This window comes from Dermacentor variabilis, chromosome 1, assembly GCF_050947875.1.
Source record: "Dermacentor variabilis isolate Ectoservices chromosome 1, ASM5094787v1, whole genome shotgun sequence".
NCBI classification, from domain to species: domain Eukaryota; kingdom Metazoa; phylum Arthropoda; class Arachnida; order Ixodida; family Ixodidae; genus Dermacentor; species Dermacentor variabilis.
The window spans coordinates 33,434,131-33,453,117 of NC_134568.1; the positions used below are offsets into that span (position 1 = coordinate 33,434,131).

Sequence of the window (18,987 nt, forward strand, 5' to 3'; positions counted from 1 at the left end):
TAGTTACGTTTACCTCGCAGTAACTAATGCTAATCTCAAAGGCCATGCTTTTACGCCTTGCAAGCGCCAGAAGTGATCGATAGGCAAAAACACGTATCACTCTTTTTACTGAACAGCAGGGCTACTTGGTACATGATGCTAAGATCAAAATCAACTATACAAAATTAGGACAAAGAAGAGAGGGACAAACACACATAGACGCACAATTCCTTGTTTTGTTTCTTGCGCTTTTTTGTTAGCAGCATATTGCGTTTTGGATAATGAGGGGGCGCCACTAGCTCTAAGCGTCGAAAATGGCGTCAAAGGCAACCGTCGGCGGCAGCGGTAACCCGCGCGGTGGTATGATGTGAGTTGCCGCGCGTCCTGTTCGTTCGTTACGCGACTGGGCCGGGGCACTGGACTACGTGTTGTAGAATATATCTCAGGGCAACATCTGAGTGAGCAACTTCCAACGATTTCGGTTTGTCTAGAATGAGTACGGAGACAGGCGAGCAGACTTCGTCGAGTAACCTTGGCGCCGAAACACAAGGCTCGGTGTTGTCAGTGTGCAAGAGGTCTGAAAACGTGGACACAGATGATAATTCCCAGGGCACAATGAAAGGCGACGAAATAGTTGACGAAGCTAGCAGCATTGAGTCGGATGCCGACAAGGTGGCGAAGGAAAGCGACAACTGCGCCAGGGACATTCCCATGGAGGAGGAGTCAAATCTTGAAGATCCCGCCTCGTCTGAGACCACGAGCAGCGATCAGCCACCGTCTGCACAGGCAAACAACATCCTGGAAGGCGCTGATGGTTCTAAACTGGCTTCCGATGCTTCAAGAAGCTCGGATCAACAGTGCTATTGGTAATGTGAAATGAAAAAGCAAAATTTTACAGGTGTTTATTCCGTGCACGGCTTAAATTTCGTGTTCTCTCAGGTGAAAGTGTGTAACTGGAACCGGCTAGTTTAACTGGGTTATCGTACTGTTCCTATTTGTAGCCGGTTGAACGCATAATAAACTAACACACGGGAAGTCCTGCCGTGTAGGCATCGAGAAATTGTCCGGCACAACTGGTCAGTTGTTATTTTCACCGGAGGTTTTTCTGCTTGCTTCGTGCATGGTGCCGCAAAACTACATTGGAATTGTGTGTTCCTCTTTGGTGCCATTAGCAACAGGGGGGGTGGGGGGTTCTATAAGTGCCCGCCTAGTTGACACGTCCATTTAGTCTGCTGCTGAAGTTCTGATTGGCTGGGCTGGGGCAGGCATCAAAAGGAGACAAGTGCTCCCAGCCAATCAGCACTTCAGCAGCAGACGAAATGGTCATGCCCACTGCGTTTACATTTACAGAATGTGCAGGAATCCGTAAGAATGCTGCGATTATTTTGCGTTTGGTGACCAGTTACCCTGTTTTGTATCTTTCAGTGGGAAAGGGCGCAACATGAACGTCGTTGAACTCCAGTGTATTGCCTGCCTCAAGTGGTTTCATGACACATGTTTATCATTACCGCTTGGGTAAGATATTTGTTCAGGCTATAGCATTAAAATGTTTTAACATTGTATTGTGATATTGTCACTGCACAGTTGTGCCTATATGCAAGTTAGTGTAGCTGCAGGCGTTTCTCATGTCAATGCACAATATCGTATATTGCTGCATGGCTAAGAACTGAAGCCGATGACTTTTGTATTTTACTCTCGTCATGTGATGTGTAGTTCCTGGAATGTCTCAGCAAAGAAGTCAGTCATTACTTTTTTTTCTTCTGCTGCTGAGATCACACCGTAAGGCTTTGAGAGAGCTTGCTAGAGTGCCCAGAATTGCCTTGGCATAGTGCTGCATTGATCAAAGGGCTTGTGCCATTGATCATAGGACACTAACTAGTACATAAGTTCACGTGTGTCTATTAGAATATTATAGGAATGCAACAAGTGGTACATGTAATAGGTGACCGCAAGTAGCTTGATTTTGCAGGTGCTAAAACATTACACTAGAACTGGTACAGTCCAACATACAAAGGAAGAAACAAGCCGAGCCCGCCAGATTCTTCCTTTGTATGTTGCGCTGTACCAGTTCTAGAATGCAATACCAACTCGCCCAATCCTAAACCCTAGTAAAACACCATAAGTGCACCGAGATTAGACATTTCAATGAATTGGCTCTTGCATCGGCACCTGATCACAAGTATTTTTAATGGTGCTTGGAAACTACTTTCTTAATGATGTGTCAAATTTTTTGTATGTTTTCAAGCACCTGATGAAATCTTGTATTTTGTTGCTCTAAATAACATATTGTGTTCCGTGTGCAGTCATCAGCGTAAGTACAGCCTCAGTTGCGACTGTCTCGAGCATGGGGCAGTGCGCTTCTAATACATCTGGCGCAGCGTACTGCAGGAAGGTGGAGTGACATAGTTACTTCTGAGCATGCGCAGCCAGTTGGACATTGTGTGGCCACTCATGGTCATAGCCATGTGCTTTGTGCATCTCCCTCTTTATGTGATTCTGCCCGATAACAGGATGCCGATGCACTCATATTTTTTGTGTTTTTTTTTGCGCGATGACCATTTGTGTTTTCATGCTAGGATGCGCACTGTTAAAGAACCGTTCCTGCCACCTGCTCCCCGTCATCGGGCAGAACATATCAGAACAGGGGAGCTCACCATGAGTGGCGGAGCACTGTCCACCTGGCAGTGTCTCTTCAGAAGCAGCTACGGTCGAATGCCTCTATAATGAAGGATTCCGCAGGTACCGGCCAAAACAAACTCCTACCATTGAATATATACTAAATGCCTCTACATCAAGCACCACTACAAACGAATTTGCCTATACAACGAAGGAATTCAGTCCGCGACAGCTAATTTGTTCCTTTACAATGAACGCTCCTCATAATATCACTCCCCCTTAATTGCCCTCCCCAGCTGCCACTCAGAAGTGGAGCTGAAGGGGGACCTGCACATGAAAGTGTAGGTTGATACCAGAACTATTTGACCACGAGAGCAGGTTCGGACCCCACAGTAACTCCTTACTGCCAATGCAAAAAATTTTAAAAACCCCAAAGCCTGTATGATCAAGCACTATCGTGGGTAACACTGGTGTGGCCTCCTGGCAAGAAGAAAAGGAAAACTAGACTACCTAGTGAAGGTCAATGACTGTAGCAATGATAAAGAGCAGGCAGATGAACCAATAATTTTGATTATATATGCTCTTAATCTCTTTCAGAACAGGTTTCACTGAGTAAATGGAACAAGTTAAAAAATATGTTCCACTTACTTAATGGAATCTATGTGGAATGAATGTCCTTGAGCTTCAGCTCTTCCTTCGGTTGAGCTTCTTACCTCTGTTACTATATATCACTCTTAGTACCATTCTACGTAGGTTTTACTAAGGAAACGGAACATCTTCATCTCATTTAACACAGATTCTACCAACTAAGTGGGACATATTTGCAAAATATGCTCCTCTTACTTAGTGGAACTTATGTGAAATGAGATTAAATGTGTAGAAAGGCAACAGCAGCATTAGACGCACTGCAGTTGTACCTTGTGTTGCCCTCAGCTTTGGCCGCAGTGCACATTGTGAACCTTGATACCGTAAAATTGGCTGAAGTTGCACATCCCATCTGATGAAGTGTGTAGAAGAAAATTGTTGGCTTCTTTAGTGTTCAATTTTATATTTAGTTTCGTGATGCGTTTTCATATTAAATTCATGTTAAATAAAGGTTTTCATTTGCTAAACGTGCCTAGTCAATTACATTGTGAGCATCAGAGTGCTCGCTCTTTACAAAAAAAAATGTTATGTATAACAGACTATTCTGGAGGTCCCAAGCATTTTGTTATAAAGGCTGTATGCTGTTCTAGCTTCTGCCGGCAAGCTGCGCCAAGTGTCTCAGAAGCACACTGCTCCCATGCTTTAAACAGCTGTGATAGGTTTGTACATTTTCACATATAGTTGATGAGCACAGTCCTCAAATTCTAAACGAGAGGAGGTCTTATGCAAAAATATCACATACTTCCAGTTGCGTTTGATGCTTGGTACGATGAATGGTCCGGTATGCAGGCCACTGCTAGGGGCTGAAGTTTCATGACCAGTAAAAAAAAAAACGTTGGACTACTCTGCTCTTAAGATGCCATGCTTGTTGCAAGAGTAATTCATGTCTGCATAAGTGTGGCATAGAGGTTTCCTCTATGTGCCAGTGCCATGGTAAAGTGGTTATTATATTCAGTGTCTACCTTTTTGTGTGAATGCGACTGGTATCCCTTTCTTGATGTCCCGAATGTAGCTCAGGAAATAAGCGCATCATGGGATTGGAGATCGGATGTGGTTTGTCATGTCCAATTCCCTTTTACTTTACTCATTGCTTCTGATGGCCTAGTGAATTGTATTGTAGATGTGGAGAATGTGCCTTGGTTGAGGTGAATACAATTCACTTCTGTTACATTCATGGAAACACAGCTATGATGGGCTTCATACACTGTGCGTAAACCTTGCATACATATGTGCTTTGTAAGTTCAGTCAGGGAAACTTACAAGTATTATAAAATGAATTGCTATTGCCAGATTGAGAAAGGATGTCATTTCATTAATAACAGAAAAGTAGAAAAGAAAAAAAAAACCTAATCTGTTAAAATTTAGCACAAGTGACCAGAGCCCCAAAGTTGTGATATGCGATGAGGCCACACAGAAGGTGAACCTCACATTGCAAAAAATCACTATTTAACAGATGTAAAACTAGAAAAGGGCCAAAAACACAACAAATGCAAAAAAGACTACAACAAAAAATGGACAAAAATAAAAAAAAGGACTTGTAAACGTGTGAAAACAGTCCAAAAAACAACCGAAAAAAAAAAAACAGTATACGTACGCAGTAAAATAGTCATTTCTTTTTGCCATGTGGGACTTCATTCTGATTTTGTTTCTGCTGCATTTTCTGGCTGGCCGGCTGAGCAACTTGCAGATAGCATTATGACTTTTAAGTTTTCTGTTTTATATGCTATAAGAATTCAAAAGAAAAAGACACTTAGTCAATGAAACTTTGTTATCACTTGTCCTGTCGTCTGTGCTGTCCACCATGTTGAAGGTTTGTGAGCTGTTGAAAGTACTTGCCTTTCCTGTTGGCAGTGATGGTTTCTCTCGTATTGGAAGACACTTAAAGAGTATCAAGTTATAGTTTTGCCTGTGGGTTTTTTTGCTTAGATAGCTTTCACTGATGTCATAACGGCCACCATGTTGGAGAATCTTTGGTACAGTAATGATAAACTCACCTCCAGCAACACTGCTGTAGCTGTGAATGGTGCTGCAGTGCGACAGTGATCAGATAATGTCATCTGTGCAATATAATTTGTGTTTTGGAGCACAGTATAGGTGAAACAAAAATTCGGCAACAACAAGCACATAGGTTTCACAAGCACATATTTTTTTTTTTCAGAAAATGCGTTCCATTTATGACCAACTACACTTTTTCCTGCAAGCTGTGCAATCCAGCTGGTAATGAGAACTTCTCCAAAAAGCAGTCAAGTGAGTTGCCTGAAATGTTTTTAACTTTGAAGCTGAGTAATTTGGTTATGACCAGTAGTATGCCTCAGTTGTGGTTGATCCTATCCACATACTTTTTCTGTTGGGCAGTTGGTGGAGACAGTATGCTGAATGGTTGTCAGACAGCTATCTTAAAGGGGCTGTGTAACACTTTTTGTGGATTTCTTGGTTTTATGTTCACTATATGTCGCCTTTAATCATTGCAAACACTGCTTGATCAAATCCACAGAGGCACATATGATGCTTGTGATACCCAACCGTTCATAAGCAGTGGCACTTCAAATTTTTAAATTTTTTTTCTAATCAGCCTGTGAAAAGTACTGCGCAACTGTCGAGATGACTTGTTAATGGTGGCTTTTATATTAGAAGACGACTTATTGCCACCGTTAAAAACGCAAGGTACCACTAGTTATTGAAGTTTGCAAGAAAGGGCAAATTGGGGTGTTCCAGGTCTTCTTCAAAGGAAGACCTGGCTCAAATCATCAACTTTTGACGCAATAGGTAAATTAACTTTTAATGGAAATTGGGCAGCTTAATTATGGTAATGATATAAAGCACTACTTAATATCATTGCTCGAGCTCAATTTTCAAAAGTTGTGATTCGTACAGTATGGAAATAGATATGGTTACTAACAAATATATAGTTGGAAAATTATGAGGAAATTTGGCTGCCTTGAGGGTTCCATAAGAAGTCCCAGGCTGTGCAATTGGGGAGCTGTTTATTATATTTCACTAGTTTTTGTAGAAAGATTGAGGCGTATAAATGACACCGCTACATTCCCCTTCCACCTAAATTTACCCTTCCTGGCAAAATTGAGAAATATAACTCTACAGTTGGATTCTGCATAAAATATCGCAGTAGAAAACACCATAAAGACAAGACTGTCCTGTGCAATTTGGTAACAATAGCTTTTGGTAACATAAACCTTGGGGGAAAAAAAAAGAAACTAAGAAAAACAACTTCAAGGATTAAAATTTGTACCTATAGTCGGATACAACTTTAGAAAAAAGGGGAGGCCCCGCCCAGATGACCGAAGCGCGACAGCCGATTGCCTCCGCGACTAAAATAGTCCCGCTCGAAACATTGTGCTCCTGAAACGCGTAATTCTCAGTATAAATAAAGACTTTTGCATTTTGATGACTGGTTTATTAGAGCTCTCATGTGCTACAGCACATGCCGAATAGCGGCAGAAAAATAATCCCGTGCCTTTCACAACGCTGCCCGTCGTATGCTCTTTAGCTTCATTGCAAGTGACAAAAGTAGAAAGAGCAGCTCTGCAACGCTTTTGCGCTTGTTCACTTGTACACGGCGTATCTAATACTCGTTTCTCAAGCTTAAAATGAATCAGTTGCTATTGAAAAAGTACTTATATAAAACAGTGCATTTATCGCAACCATTATAAACCTGGGGCGAGAATACGGTCGAGGCAGGAAGGTGCAAAAATGCTTCATTCATCGTTTTAAATAAGTACTCTTGGTTTTAAATAGCATAAAATTTATATTTTTTGGTTTTGTGTTTTCACAATTTCACAGCACGCGTTCTGCAGCTTGAGGTTTGAGGTTTTATTATTAATAGACAAGATATAGTACAAGGCAGTATTATACAGGACGAGGTCCCGAGGTCAAAGACTATAATGGGACCTCCTTTGCGCGTGCTTGCGCGTGCAGTGAGAACTGGTGGACAGCAATCAATCGACGGTGCCACACAACGCTAGAACACCGTCGCTAGACGCTCGGCTATCTCACTGCTGACAATAGAGAGGTTTAGCTTGTCCGGTATTCCGGTAAAACGCAGGCGGACGGGGCATTGAGGCGTTGGGGCAGCAACACGATTATGCCAGTGCCGAAAATTTACACCAGCAGCGAAGAAGAATACGCTCGGTTAATGCAATATTAACTGTTTCTGTCTGTTTGAGCACTGCGCCACCAGGTGGCTGCACCATGCGGACCGCTCGACTGCTCACGTTTACGCCTCCGCCCCAACACCCCGGGCGTCCGCCTGCGTTTTACCGGAATACCGGAAAAGCTAAACCTCTCTATTGATAGTTTACGCTAAGTTGACGGCGACAAATCTTTGTGTTGAAGGCTTCTTCTGCAAATAGTTTTTGTTGCGCGCACTTTTCTGATTACTCCTGAGAATGGTTTTGCTTCATCACTTCACCCCGTCCGACGAAAAACGCAGCGACACAGTATACGAACACACCCGCCGCTACCGTAGGCACCAGTCTTTGGAAAACTTTCTCACCGTAACTTCACTCGGGAGCGAAATAAAACAAAACATAGAACAAGCACGCGGGATGTGTGTTCGCAGCGGTCGCCGCGGGATCCTGTTTTCAGGCAAAGCGTAGCGCAGCGCCAGCGATGCTCGCTGCAATGTTCTTTCACCGGATCACGGCTCATAATAAATGCACGCGGCACAAATGGTGCATCGTAATCTCACTGTAATATTTCCGGCATGATAGACCATCACAAACAGTTCTGGAATTCACTCTGACGAGGGGCTGAAGCACACAGCTGGCGTGACCTCGCCCAGTTCGAAGCGCGGGCTGCCATCTTCTCCATCGGCGGGGTCACCGGCCATCTGGCTCATGACGTTTGTCCAGAGCGCGCGCCCATTGGTGGATGCTCGTGTGCCTCCGCCTCGGAGGAGTAAACGCCCCCTTTTTTCTAAAGTTGTATCCGACTATAGTTATTCTCATTGCATGTATGGAGTGGCTAGAAGAGCGGCTAGAGGAGTGGCTAGTGGCTACAATACTCCTGGAGTGGCTTCTGGAGCGGCAGGCAGGGTGTGGCAGGTCTTGTGCTAGGGTGGGTGCTTGGGTTACCCCCGGGAGTGGCAGTGAAGAGGTTAATACTAATAGCGAGTAATTCTGCCAGATATAAATACACTGCAAATAATTTTTGTATAACTGTGCCCCTGTTCCTACACAATGTTCTAAATTGGTTTAGTAAAGTGGTGATGCACTAGCACTCCTGACTGTCCTGGTATTTGTGTGCATTGTTTTTTTTCTTTTCTTTGTGATATTGCTTGCAGTAGCACATTCAAAGTGCAGTTGCAGACATTTTTATGTCATCCTTGATTTGACACTTGACAGAAAGCGTACTAGTAAGTGCATGGCTGTTATTTTCCTTTACCATGTTTTCCGAACCACAGTTCGTGGACTATGCAAGCTTAAAAGCTGTAATTTCGCAAGATGCAGAATATTTATGGTTTTGGGCAATACGAGATTTTATTTTTCGACATCTTTTGTGAAATTTGACGTGCTTGACTTGTTTTGTCCTGACAGCCCTGATGAGAGCGATTAAGGCAGGTTTTAGAATTGACTCTTATATGCAGTATAATAAAGGATCCAGACCTTTTCTGGTTGACATAAAAACGTCTGCTTACCTACTACTGTATAGTGGTTGTAGACAAGCTAAAAAACCTATATTCAGTCAAAGTTTGCCCCTGAGGGCTATACAGCGGGTGCGGACTAGCTAAAAAAAAAACTTTTTATTTTAAGCCCAAATTTGTCCTGCGGACTGTATGTTGAACCCTATTATAATAAAGTAGCATCTCTTCATTATATACTGTGTTCGTTATAAGTATATATTCGATAAACGTTGATTTTGGTGAGAAACATGTTAGGTTTTCTTCATTATATCTTATAATTTGATATAGCTGTATTTGTTATATCGAGGTTCAGCTGTATCTCTGCAGGCACTTCAACTGACCTAGTCGTGTGCTAGCAGCAAAGGTTGTGCCTCAATAAAACTAGCCCATTTCTTTCTTTCTTTCTTTAGTTTGCAGAACAAAGTCTAGTTTCAAGGATGTCTCATAGCATCCATCTTTCGTGTCCTTTCAGATTTTAGCCAGATGTGTGTGACAGCGCTCGCCAACTTAATACAGAAGAACCGTGCAGAGGGAGGAAGTCAGGCATTGTTTTCGAAAGACAAGGTGAGCATGCGGAATGTTAGCTACGAAGCATTTAAGTTTTGTAGGCTTTAGGACACCTTACAGCATGCATTTTTTGTCACAGGGTGATAGTGTTTTGGTGCATAGCACAGTGCGGGTTACTGCTGTGTAAAGTGCATGATTGGCTGGCTCCAGTGTATGTGGTTGACACTTGATGTTGGCTTCTGGACCCAAGGTAGTACGCCCAGGAGCATGAACGGCCTAATCAGCACGCAGATTTGCATCCGTCGCTTTTAATGACTGTTGATGTTGGTAAGCACCTTTGCTTTGCCATGTGTGCACATGGCCTGAAGGCACTGTGCAGGGTGTCTTCCAACCGTGAAAACCGGGAATTCTCAGGGATCTTGAGTAGTCTGGAAAAAACTCAAGGAAAACTCAGGGAATTTGTGCTTCTATCAGGGAAAATTGGCTGTAATTTTATTGAAAGGGAACGAAAGTCGCGGTAACACTGGCTCGAGTAACAGAGAGGAATCGTAACGAATGGTCTTTGATGCCGCGTTGTCGGCTGGAGGAGTTGCTAGAGTACAGTCAACGAGCGACTTTCCGGATGCCAGATAATTCTGACGGCTTCGCGGCCCCACTAGGTACCCCATAGGGTCAACGTATAAGAACGTCTGAAATTTCGGATGCCAGAACCCTTCGCCGTCAGATTTTCCGAACTTTTTGCCGTGACCGCAGGTCCGAAACGGCATTAATAAAAGCCACAACCGCCGGCATTTCGATAACTTCGTCGCCTCGAACCGGCACACTCGCACGCATATCCACTGGCAGCCGTAGCCAACGTTCTTAGATATACTTCAGTTTCACAGCTCCGCTCGGAAGGTGGCCGAAGTGGTGGTCACGCGAACTAGCGGCGCTGCGATCGCGTCTTTCGTCGCTTCTACCACTTCTGGTTTCGCTTCTGTTTTCATTTTGGTGGTGCTGCTTTGCATGTCGCTAGTGTTGTCATGATGTTGATGTCGTGTGATGTGCGGCGGTTTCTTCTGGTGAAAAGTTTCGCGCGGATATGTTTCAGCGTCTCATCACAGGAAGAAGTTTTTTGTGCAGTCTTGCTTTGCGCATGGCTGCTCGAACGGCCAGATGCAGCGTGATGCTGATGGCCACTATTTTCCCCTAACCTCGACGACGGCAGAGAGTTTTATATACGGAAACATATGCTCCGCCGAAAGAAAGAATGCCCCACAGATAAGTCCGACTTGTGTGAACGTCATGTTGAGGATGGCAGTCTATTTTAATTCTTTAGAACAAATGTACATATATATTCTTTCCTCACTGGAAACATGGACGCTTTTTCACAGCGTGATTCCACGACTTATAGTTACTATCGGTCTTCACGAACACGTCTCGAAGCCAAGAAATGTGATGCAAAAGCGAAGTTCTCCAACAGAAGCAGCTTGAGAGTTGACAGGTACTTCGGCGGAAGCTTGCAGGGATGCGCTTCATGCAGGTTTAAAACCAAATGTACTGGAAATATTGTTGTACGTGCCTTTGAAATATGCGTTACAAACTGTAATGAACAACCTCACAACTGTGATTTTGCCTTCTGTACACTGAAAGCTTGTATTTATTGAAGACGACACCACGCAGCAGCGATAGCTGAATCGTTTTACATGAAGCAACTTGTAGGTGGAATCTTCTGAGTTATGGAAAGTGTTGCCTGTGAAGAGTATCGCACCTAATTTGCTGCATGAAAAGGTGCAACAAAATCCACAAAATGCTATTTCGAGCGGCTGTACTACCCTCAAAGGCATAATTGAAATCTTCCTCAGAGAAGCAGACGGCTTGACAATTAAGCACGGCCGGGTGAGCATTACATCAAGCCAAAGTAAAACAGCAACATACGTACAAGATCACATGTGCACCCCAAACAGTATATTGCAGTACTTGCGAAGGTTATGAACATTATATCTTGCTGTAGATGCAACTTTGCTCGAGCAAGCCTCCGAACACAACCTTAAGCGACTACAGAAACATAAGTGTGGGCAATACGATGAAGGAAAATGCCTGTGGCTTCAAATGTATGTGATTCTGTAGCGCCCACAAGCCTCTTTATTGGCAGAGATATGAGGTCGTTCAAAACAATCCTGGCATATTCACCATTAATGAACACGTACAGAATTAAACATTAATTCATCACACTTAATGAATCCTGCTTCTGGCGATTTATTCTGGAACACCCCAGTCAGGCTGGCGAAACCGTCCGCGCGTGCCTGCACTTAGATGTGAAGATTTGTAGTTGTTGACATGACTAATCAAGTTTTATGTGATCATGGGCATTCACTTGACAAAAAAGAATAAACGACCGCTTACAGAGCACGTGCACGTGACCAGCCAGTAAAAAATGTGAGATTACATTGAAAAAAGGTTTTTCAAGCAAAAAAAGAAAACTTCGCAATGTTCGTTGCCAATTTTGTTCGTAGAAAATAAAATAATCCTTTGACCTACGAGTATTCAGTAGTCGAATTGGTTCTTGCCACTTCCTGCCGATCACATTGAACGTAAATATATTTATATGCGTGAGGGACATGTAGAAATGCTTGCACTGATTAGATTTATTAGACACGGAACAGATGGCGGGTGGAGAAGTTCACCGAGCACATTCAGGTTCCAGATAAGAATTTCATTTGTTTATTGTTTATAGCTTATACAGATACGAATTATCTACATTTACACTACCGTAACGAATTAATGTGCCTCTTAACTTCGGAAATGATGCATTTTTGTGTTGATACAAGGCATTGCACTTTTCGCGTGACAGGCAGATTTTGCAAAGGGTACTCGCCAAAGAATGCTTATGCATTAAAATAACGAGATGCAGTTAGCTTACCAGCAGAGGAGTAGCATTTGGTGCACCTTACAATCTCGAGCAGCATGCGATACCTTCTTAATACCGCTGCTGATATAAAGGCACTCGTCTTTATTACACAAGGTATGAATACACTGCCAGAAAAAAGCGCTCAGCAGACCACTTTGGCCCTTCTGACTAGGAAAAATTAGTTGGAAAACCGAATTGTCGCGACCGGCCGCTCATTTGCCCCCTACAGCAACAGCCTCAATGCGCCGACCACGCGTGCATTTCGATGTCGGCACAGGAAAATAATGTTTTTTGCATTAAGCTTGGCATAAATATTTGAGCGGGTAGCTAAACCACATTCACTAACAAGCAAGCGGTACAAGGTGGGGCAAACGACGCATCGCGCCCATCATAGTAGACGAAGCACCATGCATGAAGAGAGATGCGACTGCAAGACACATTGATACAGATATACCGACACTGTAAAGTCGCTGTTACTTAAGCGCTGCAGGTTTGTCACAAAACTCGGGAGTGCTTATGTAAACTACATTTACCGACGGATAAGCGCTACATGCCAGTTGGTGCAAACAACGCATCGCAGCAGGAGCAAACGACGCGCGGCATGTGATGAAAGACATGACTGCAGCACCGGTAGTTCCAGTGACCGCCGCTGCGGCCATGTCGGCCAGTGGGCTCGAATAGGGAGCTGCAAAACTGAAGTATGTCTAAGAACGTTGGCCGTAGCCACAATGCTAGGCCTAGCTGCTTTGAGGTTTGGTATTAAGCTTGAAAGAATTCGCCGTTGTCAGCAATGGCACCGACACTGCCTTTGTGGTCATCGCGATTGGCGTCGAAGTTCGGAAAGCACGGCGCGTTGCGTAATGCCGGCTCCCGAAAGCCAGCTTCGCCTCATTACAGCAATGTTACGCTGCGAAGCATATTGAATGTGGGAAGGGGCAACTGTTACGGGACACAGTATGTATTCCTTAACTATACACACATGCACCCGCCATCTCCTGTTACAGTATGAGCACCGATATGCCTAATAAGTGTACTGGCAGGCCTTCAGAGCTTTTTCGGACGTGCCTGTGGCGATTTGAGCCCTTAAGGGCTGTAAAAGACATGCATTCATTTTCTCAGACGGGTTCGCGTTCCCTAGGGAGTCCGAAAAATCGTACGCTGACTGTACAACTGTCCAAGAGGATGCCTCAAATAGTCTGTGTGGCGAACGCTGAGCCAAAGGAGAACAAGAAGACAGAGGACCTATGCATTGAGAAATGAACAGGAAAAGAAGCATGCCGCCGCTTTTCTTAAGGAGCTTGCACTCTAAAAGCAAAGTGTTGGCTGATGCCGAAATGCAGCTGTCCCTCATCTAAGCAAAAGAACTCTTTAAAACAGTGAAATGCAACACTGAGTTGTTGTGCGTGAGCTGAGAATATTTCAGGACAGTTGAGGTTGACTTACCAGCTGTTGCGAGAGAATTTGACTTGTGATAAATTTCGGGCCTCATACCAATCATCTATCATGCTATCAGTTGGTAGATATAGCTCATATTCGAAAATATTCTGCATGCATCTCTTTTTTATTCATATTTGAGAATTTTCGACTCGATTTGCAATGGGCTTTACTATTTCTTTTGAAGATATTTTATTTGTTGTGCATTTTACTAACCCATCCCTTCTGTTTTTTCTTTTTAATAAAATAAACACTACTCCTTACTATTCAAACTGAATTACATTGTTTTTTTATTTTTTAACATGCTCACTGGAGAGTGACACCATTGAGCGACACGATGTTGGGAGCCCGTCTTGACATAAAACAAAGTTCTGAGTCACTCAGGCAATACTGCAAAGGCACTCGGGTAAAACCTGGAAAACTCAGGGAATTTGGAAATGTAAACTTGGTAGACACCCTGCTGTGTCACTGGGCTGGGGAATTACATGCGTGGGCTAATAAACCAGTGTGATTTGTCACACCAGTTGGTAGGCCACTTGCGTGCATGTGTATTTGGTTAAACAAAAGAGCTTATCAGTGTTGCTGCTCATGAAAAGCAATGTGTGCAATTCTCTGTGTCTGTTAACCTGCGCATGCTTGTGGGTGCATTATCTAATCTAGCAGCTGTCGTTCACCTAATACACCAGAGTGTCGCACTTGTAGACTCTACACAGTAGGGAACAGCACTGTCCTATATTACGCAGTGCAGTTGATCTTTGGGAGTGTGTCATTTGGTGAGGACTGCAGCTGTAGTAAGATACCGGAGGACTGTAAGGACACTGCAACTTCCTGGAAAGCATCTCCTGGTGACTGACCACTGATAAAAATCTTAAAAAGGAAGGACCATTTTAAACTAGAGCATTGCCAGAATTAGTAAAGAACATTCCTATTTTAAAGTGGTGTTAGTGAAGCAATGCTGGTTCATACAATTGTCTGCTGACATTACTGTATCACGTGTAAAGGATATCTACTTCTGTATTTTACTGTGTTGCATGCACAGGTGCACATTATGGTACTTCCTTTTGCTGAGTGACCTCTGTACAAGTTACATAAGCAGCAAACCTGGGTCTATTCTTGGTCGATCACTTTTGGGGACAGTTTCACTCTTGCATGATGTGGTGCCCAACACATAGTCTCCAACATTACCAGTGCCGTAGTTTGGGTGCGGAATCTAAAGAGGGAAAGCTTGGTCTTAATTTTCTGTGCTGCCCGTCGTGGTCTTCGGCAGTGCCTTGTGACCTTAATAAGGTTGTGGCTCAGTTATTATGGCACTCTGCTGCTGAGCATGAGGCCGCAGGTTGAATTTTTAGTCATGGCAGACATATTCCGGTAGGGGAGGAATGCAAAGACGCTCGTGTACTTAGATTTAGGTGCACATTAAAAAAGTCCCGGGTGGTCTAAATTAATCCTGAGCCCCTTACTGTTGCGTCTCTCATACCTTGTGTGTTGCTTTGGGATGTTCAACTCCATAATTTGGTTTGATTTTTATGTCTTGCGCTAATAAGCGAACATTTTATTTCAAAGAAAAGGAGCAAGAGCTTTTCAGGTATAGTCTAAATGTTAACTTATTGTTTTTCTTTAGTGTTCCATTGAAAGACATTGCCACAACTTCGGCTTGAACACTGGCTGCCTCCGTACAAAAACAGAAGGGTGTGCTTGTATAGTGGGGTGTTCAATGATAATTCCTGAGAAAATAGTTTTCTTGCCTATTATTGTGAATTGCGTGTACAGACATGGCCTCTTGATGTTCAATTGTGCTGATAAAGCAGGTTAACTTTTCTCTTGTTCTTCGCTTACATAAAATATTAAACTGGTATGGCATTTGAGAACTGTCCAAGAGGGTAGAGCTTTTGGTATAAAAAGTTTGCTCCTTGTTTCATAAAATTCAAGACACCCACCTCCAAAATGATCTCGACTTCTTGTGGGGATGCACCACTCCAACCACTTTATCTAGACTTGTCCAGGACTTCTTTTTCTCAAAGTACACAGTTCTCCTGTCCCATTTTCCAGGACGTCTTGTACACTTTTGAACAGCACAACTAACGGTCACATCGGTTGTCAATCAGCTAACTACTAAGTGCAAGTTGCACATGTTAGCAGTTGAATGAATTAATCGAGGAAGTTATTTTTGCGCAATACTTTCGGTCATTCAAATCTGTGCCTCATCTTATTCGTTCTATGAATTTGTTATCTCGATTCAGGCAAAGCAACTTATTATTTCGTCCATCTCATCATGCTGGTGTGGTAGCATTAATTATACTTAGCTCCTTCATTGAACACTACAGTCTACAACATGCATGTTGTAGCCTTTGTCTCATTACTATCAAGGTCACAGAGCACCAGATGTGATCAGACTTGTTTCTCAAGTACAAGTTTCCCAGTTTACCTGACTTTCAATTGTTGACAGAATTATGTATATCAAATAAGTAACATAATTCAGCCTTTCTTGCTAAGGGGATTCCACACAACTTTGATACTTCACATTATTGACAAGTTCGAAATATTTGGTACTCAATATTCGAAGGTAGTCTTTCTTAAATATTTGTATTCAATTTGATTCAGAAATTTAACTATTCGAACACCCCTACAGAAAAGTTAACACAAAGTTTGAGGTTTACAAATGTTGTGCAAGAAAACCAGTGGCTGCAAGGACTCAGAAGACCACTTTCATCACGTAATAAGAATGTTGCTCTCAGTAACTTTGGTATTTGGGAATCGAGCTGTACTGGTAAGGGAACATTGAATTAGTATGCCTGCACTTAATTCAGCTGAGTCCTATACGAAGCACTGAAAAAAATCTGTAAAATAAAATGTACCGTTTGAATAGGATCAAGTGCTTTTCCATCTCTGGAGATGAAGAAATAATGAAGTTATGCTCTCTTGAATGCCAATAAGGTGGGCAATAATAGTGGGCTACACTGTGACTCATGGCAATCTTTTGCTTAGAAAGGTTTGCTTCTCTCTTTTCATCCAGAAAACACAGGTTTTTCTATCTTTATGATAGGGTAATTATGTGGGATATGGGAATCTCAATAAGGCTATTCTGCATGGCTGATGAAAGTGTAAAAAGCGTATCATGTGACCCAATGTCCGGCACAGCACGCGCCGACTACTGTCAGTAGCCAATGAGTTTGCAAGGCGTGTCCACTGTGGTCTCACTCACTGCTCATAGCGTGCGCTGAACAGCCACTTAGGGTCTGAGCACATCAAGCCTGCATATGGGGCACTGCGTCAGCGCCTGCTCCACTCTGTATGCCGATGCACTACTGCGTGCATGCCACCAGCTGGTACCAGCTTGGGGATGGCAGCCCTACACACGCAGCAAGGGAGGCCCAAGGCAAGGCTCTGCTGATAGAATGAAGAACCTTTATTACGCTTAGTTTTGGTGCTGAACAAATATTTACAATAGTACTGAGTTGGAATCTAATTGCTATATAACATGACTGCCCGATTGCCAGTGGCTGCTAACAGTGCACCGCAACAGAGGAAACCAGGAACCCTATTGAGAGCAGCTGCCTGTCCTTTGGTCAGCACTTGCCATCGTCCACCCCATACCAAGCTGTGCAGTGGTGGCGTAGTGGAAGAACACCCGCCTCGCGTGCAAGAGGTCCGTGGTTCGAATCCCGGTGCCAGCAATTTTCCACCGCATTAAAAAAAAAAAAAATCCGCGTGTTGATAAAATTGCATAAACAGGCCTGGAGTGTGGCCTGATCCCGGTGACCACAACCAGTAATGCGCTCCCTCGCCAGAGCAGGATTGGCCACCCTGGTGCAGTACTTGGCCACAACCTCCTATATGAACACAACAATCAAACCCCAACCCTCAGTCCCTAGCAGCTGCGAAGCAACTGACCATAAGCGGCAGTCAGACCTGCGACGCAGCAGAGGGTGCTAAGAATCCCTGGCTCCGGACAGGCCGCCATTGGAATATGAACCTGGCAACATTTAACGCTAGAATGTTATCTAGTAAGGCGAGTCTAGCAGTGCTATTGGAGGAATTAGAGGGTAGTAAATGGGATATAATAGGGCTCAGTGAAGTTAGGAGGCCAAAAGAAGCATATACAGTGCTAAAAAGCGGGCACGTCCTGTGCTACCGGGGCTTAGCGGAGAGACGAGAACTAGGAGTCAGATTCCTGATTAATAAGAATATGGCTGGTAACATACAAGAATTCTATAGCATTAACGACAGGGTGGCAGGTCTTGTTGTGAAACTTAATAAAAGGTCCAAAATGAAGGTTGTACAGGTCTACGCCCCTACATCCAGTCATGATGACCAGGTAGTCGAAACCTTCTATGAAGACGTGGAATCTGCAATGGGTAGAGTGAAAACAAGATACACTATACTAATGGGCGACTTTAATGCCAAGGTTGGCGAGAAGCAGGCTGGAGACAAGGCAGTGGGGGAATATGGCATAGGCACTAGGAATAGCAGGGGAGAGTTATTAGTAGAGTTTGCGGAACAGAATAATATGCAGATAATGAATACCTTCTTCCGCAAGCGGGATAGCTGAAAGTGGACGTAGAGGAGCCCGAACGGCGAGACTAGAAGTGAAATAGACTTCATACTCTGCGCTAACCCTGGCATCATACAAGATGTGGACTTGCTCGGCAAGGTGCGCTGCGGTGACCACAGGATAGTAAGAACTCGAATTAGCCTAGACCTGAGGAGGGAAAGGAAGAAATTGGTACATAAGAAGCCGATGAATGAGTTAGCGGTAAGAGGGAAAATAGAGGAATTCCAGATCAAGCTACAGAACAGGTATTCGGCTTTAACTGAAGAAAAGGACCTTAGTGTTGAAGCAATGAACGATAATCTTATGGGCATCATTAAGGAGTGTGCAATAGAATTCGGTGGTAATTCCGTTAGACAGGATACCAGTAAGCTATCGCAGGAGACGAAAGATCTGATCATGAAACGCCAATGTATGAAAGCCTCTAACTCTACAGCTAGAATAGAACTGGCAGAACTTGCGAAGTTAATCAACAACCAAAAGACAGTTGACGTAAGGAAGTATAATATGGATAGAATTGAACATGCTCTCAGGAACGGAGGAAACCTAAAAGCAGTGAAGAAGAAACTAGGAATTGGCAAGAATCAGATGTATGCGTTAAGAGACAAAGCCGGCAATATCGTTACTAATATGGATGAGATAGTTCAAGTGGCTGAGGAGTTCTATAGAGATTTATACAGTACCAGTGGCACCCATGACGATAATGGAAGAGAAAAGTAGTCTAGAGGA

The 18,987-nt window shown here is 43.5% G+C and overlaps 1 protein-coding gene across 2 annotated transcripts in view; it reads left to right on the forward strand.

The window, feature by feature from the left end:
• The first annotated feature begins 292 nt into the window (after nt 1-292).
• ash2 (Set1/Ash2 histone methyltransferase complex subunit ash2) overlaps nt 293-18,987 on the forward strand; it is a 109,105-nt gene continuing 90,410 nt past the window's right edge. The window contains exons 1-4 of one of the 2 annotated variants that reach the window (XM_075686413.1): nt 293-845; nt 1,405-1,494; nt 5,399-5,487; nt 9,351-9,442. In XM_075686413.1, coding sequence (XP_075542528.1) covers nt 472-845; nt 1,405-1,494; nt 5,399-5,487; nt 9,351-9,442 — 645 coding nt within the window. In that variant the 5' untranslated portion in view covers nt 293-471. The remainder of the gene's footprint in view (nt 846-1,404; nt 1,495-5,398; nt 5,488-9,350; nt 9,443-18,987) is intronic. The other variant, XM_075686422.1, reaches the window with a different exon arrangement.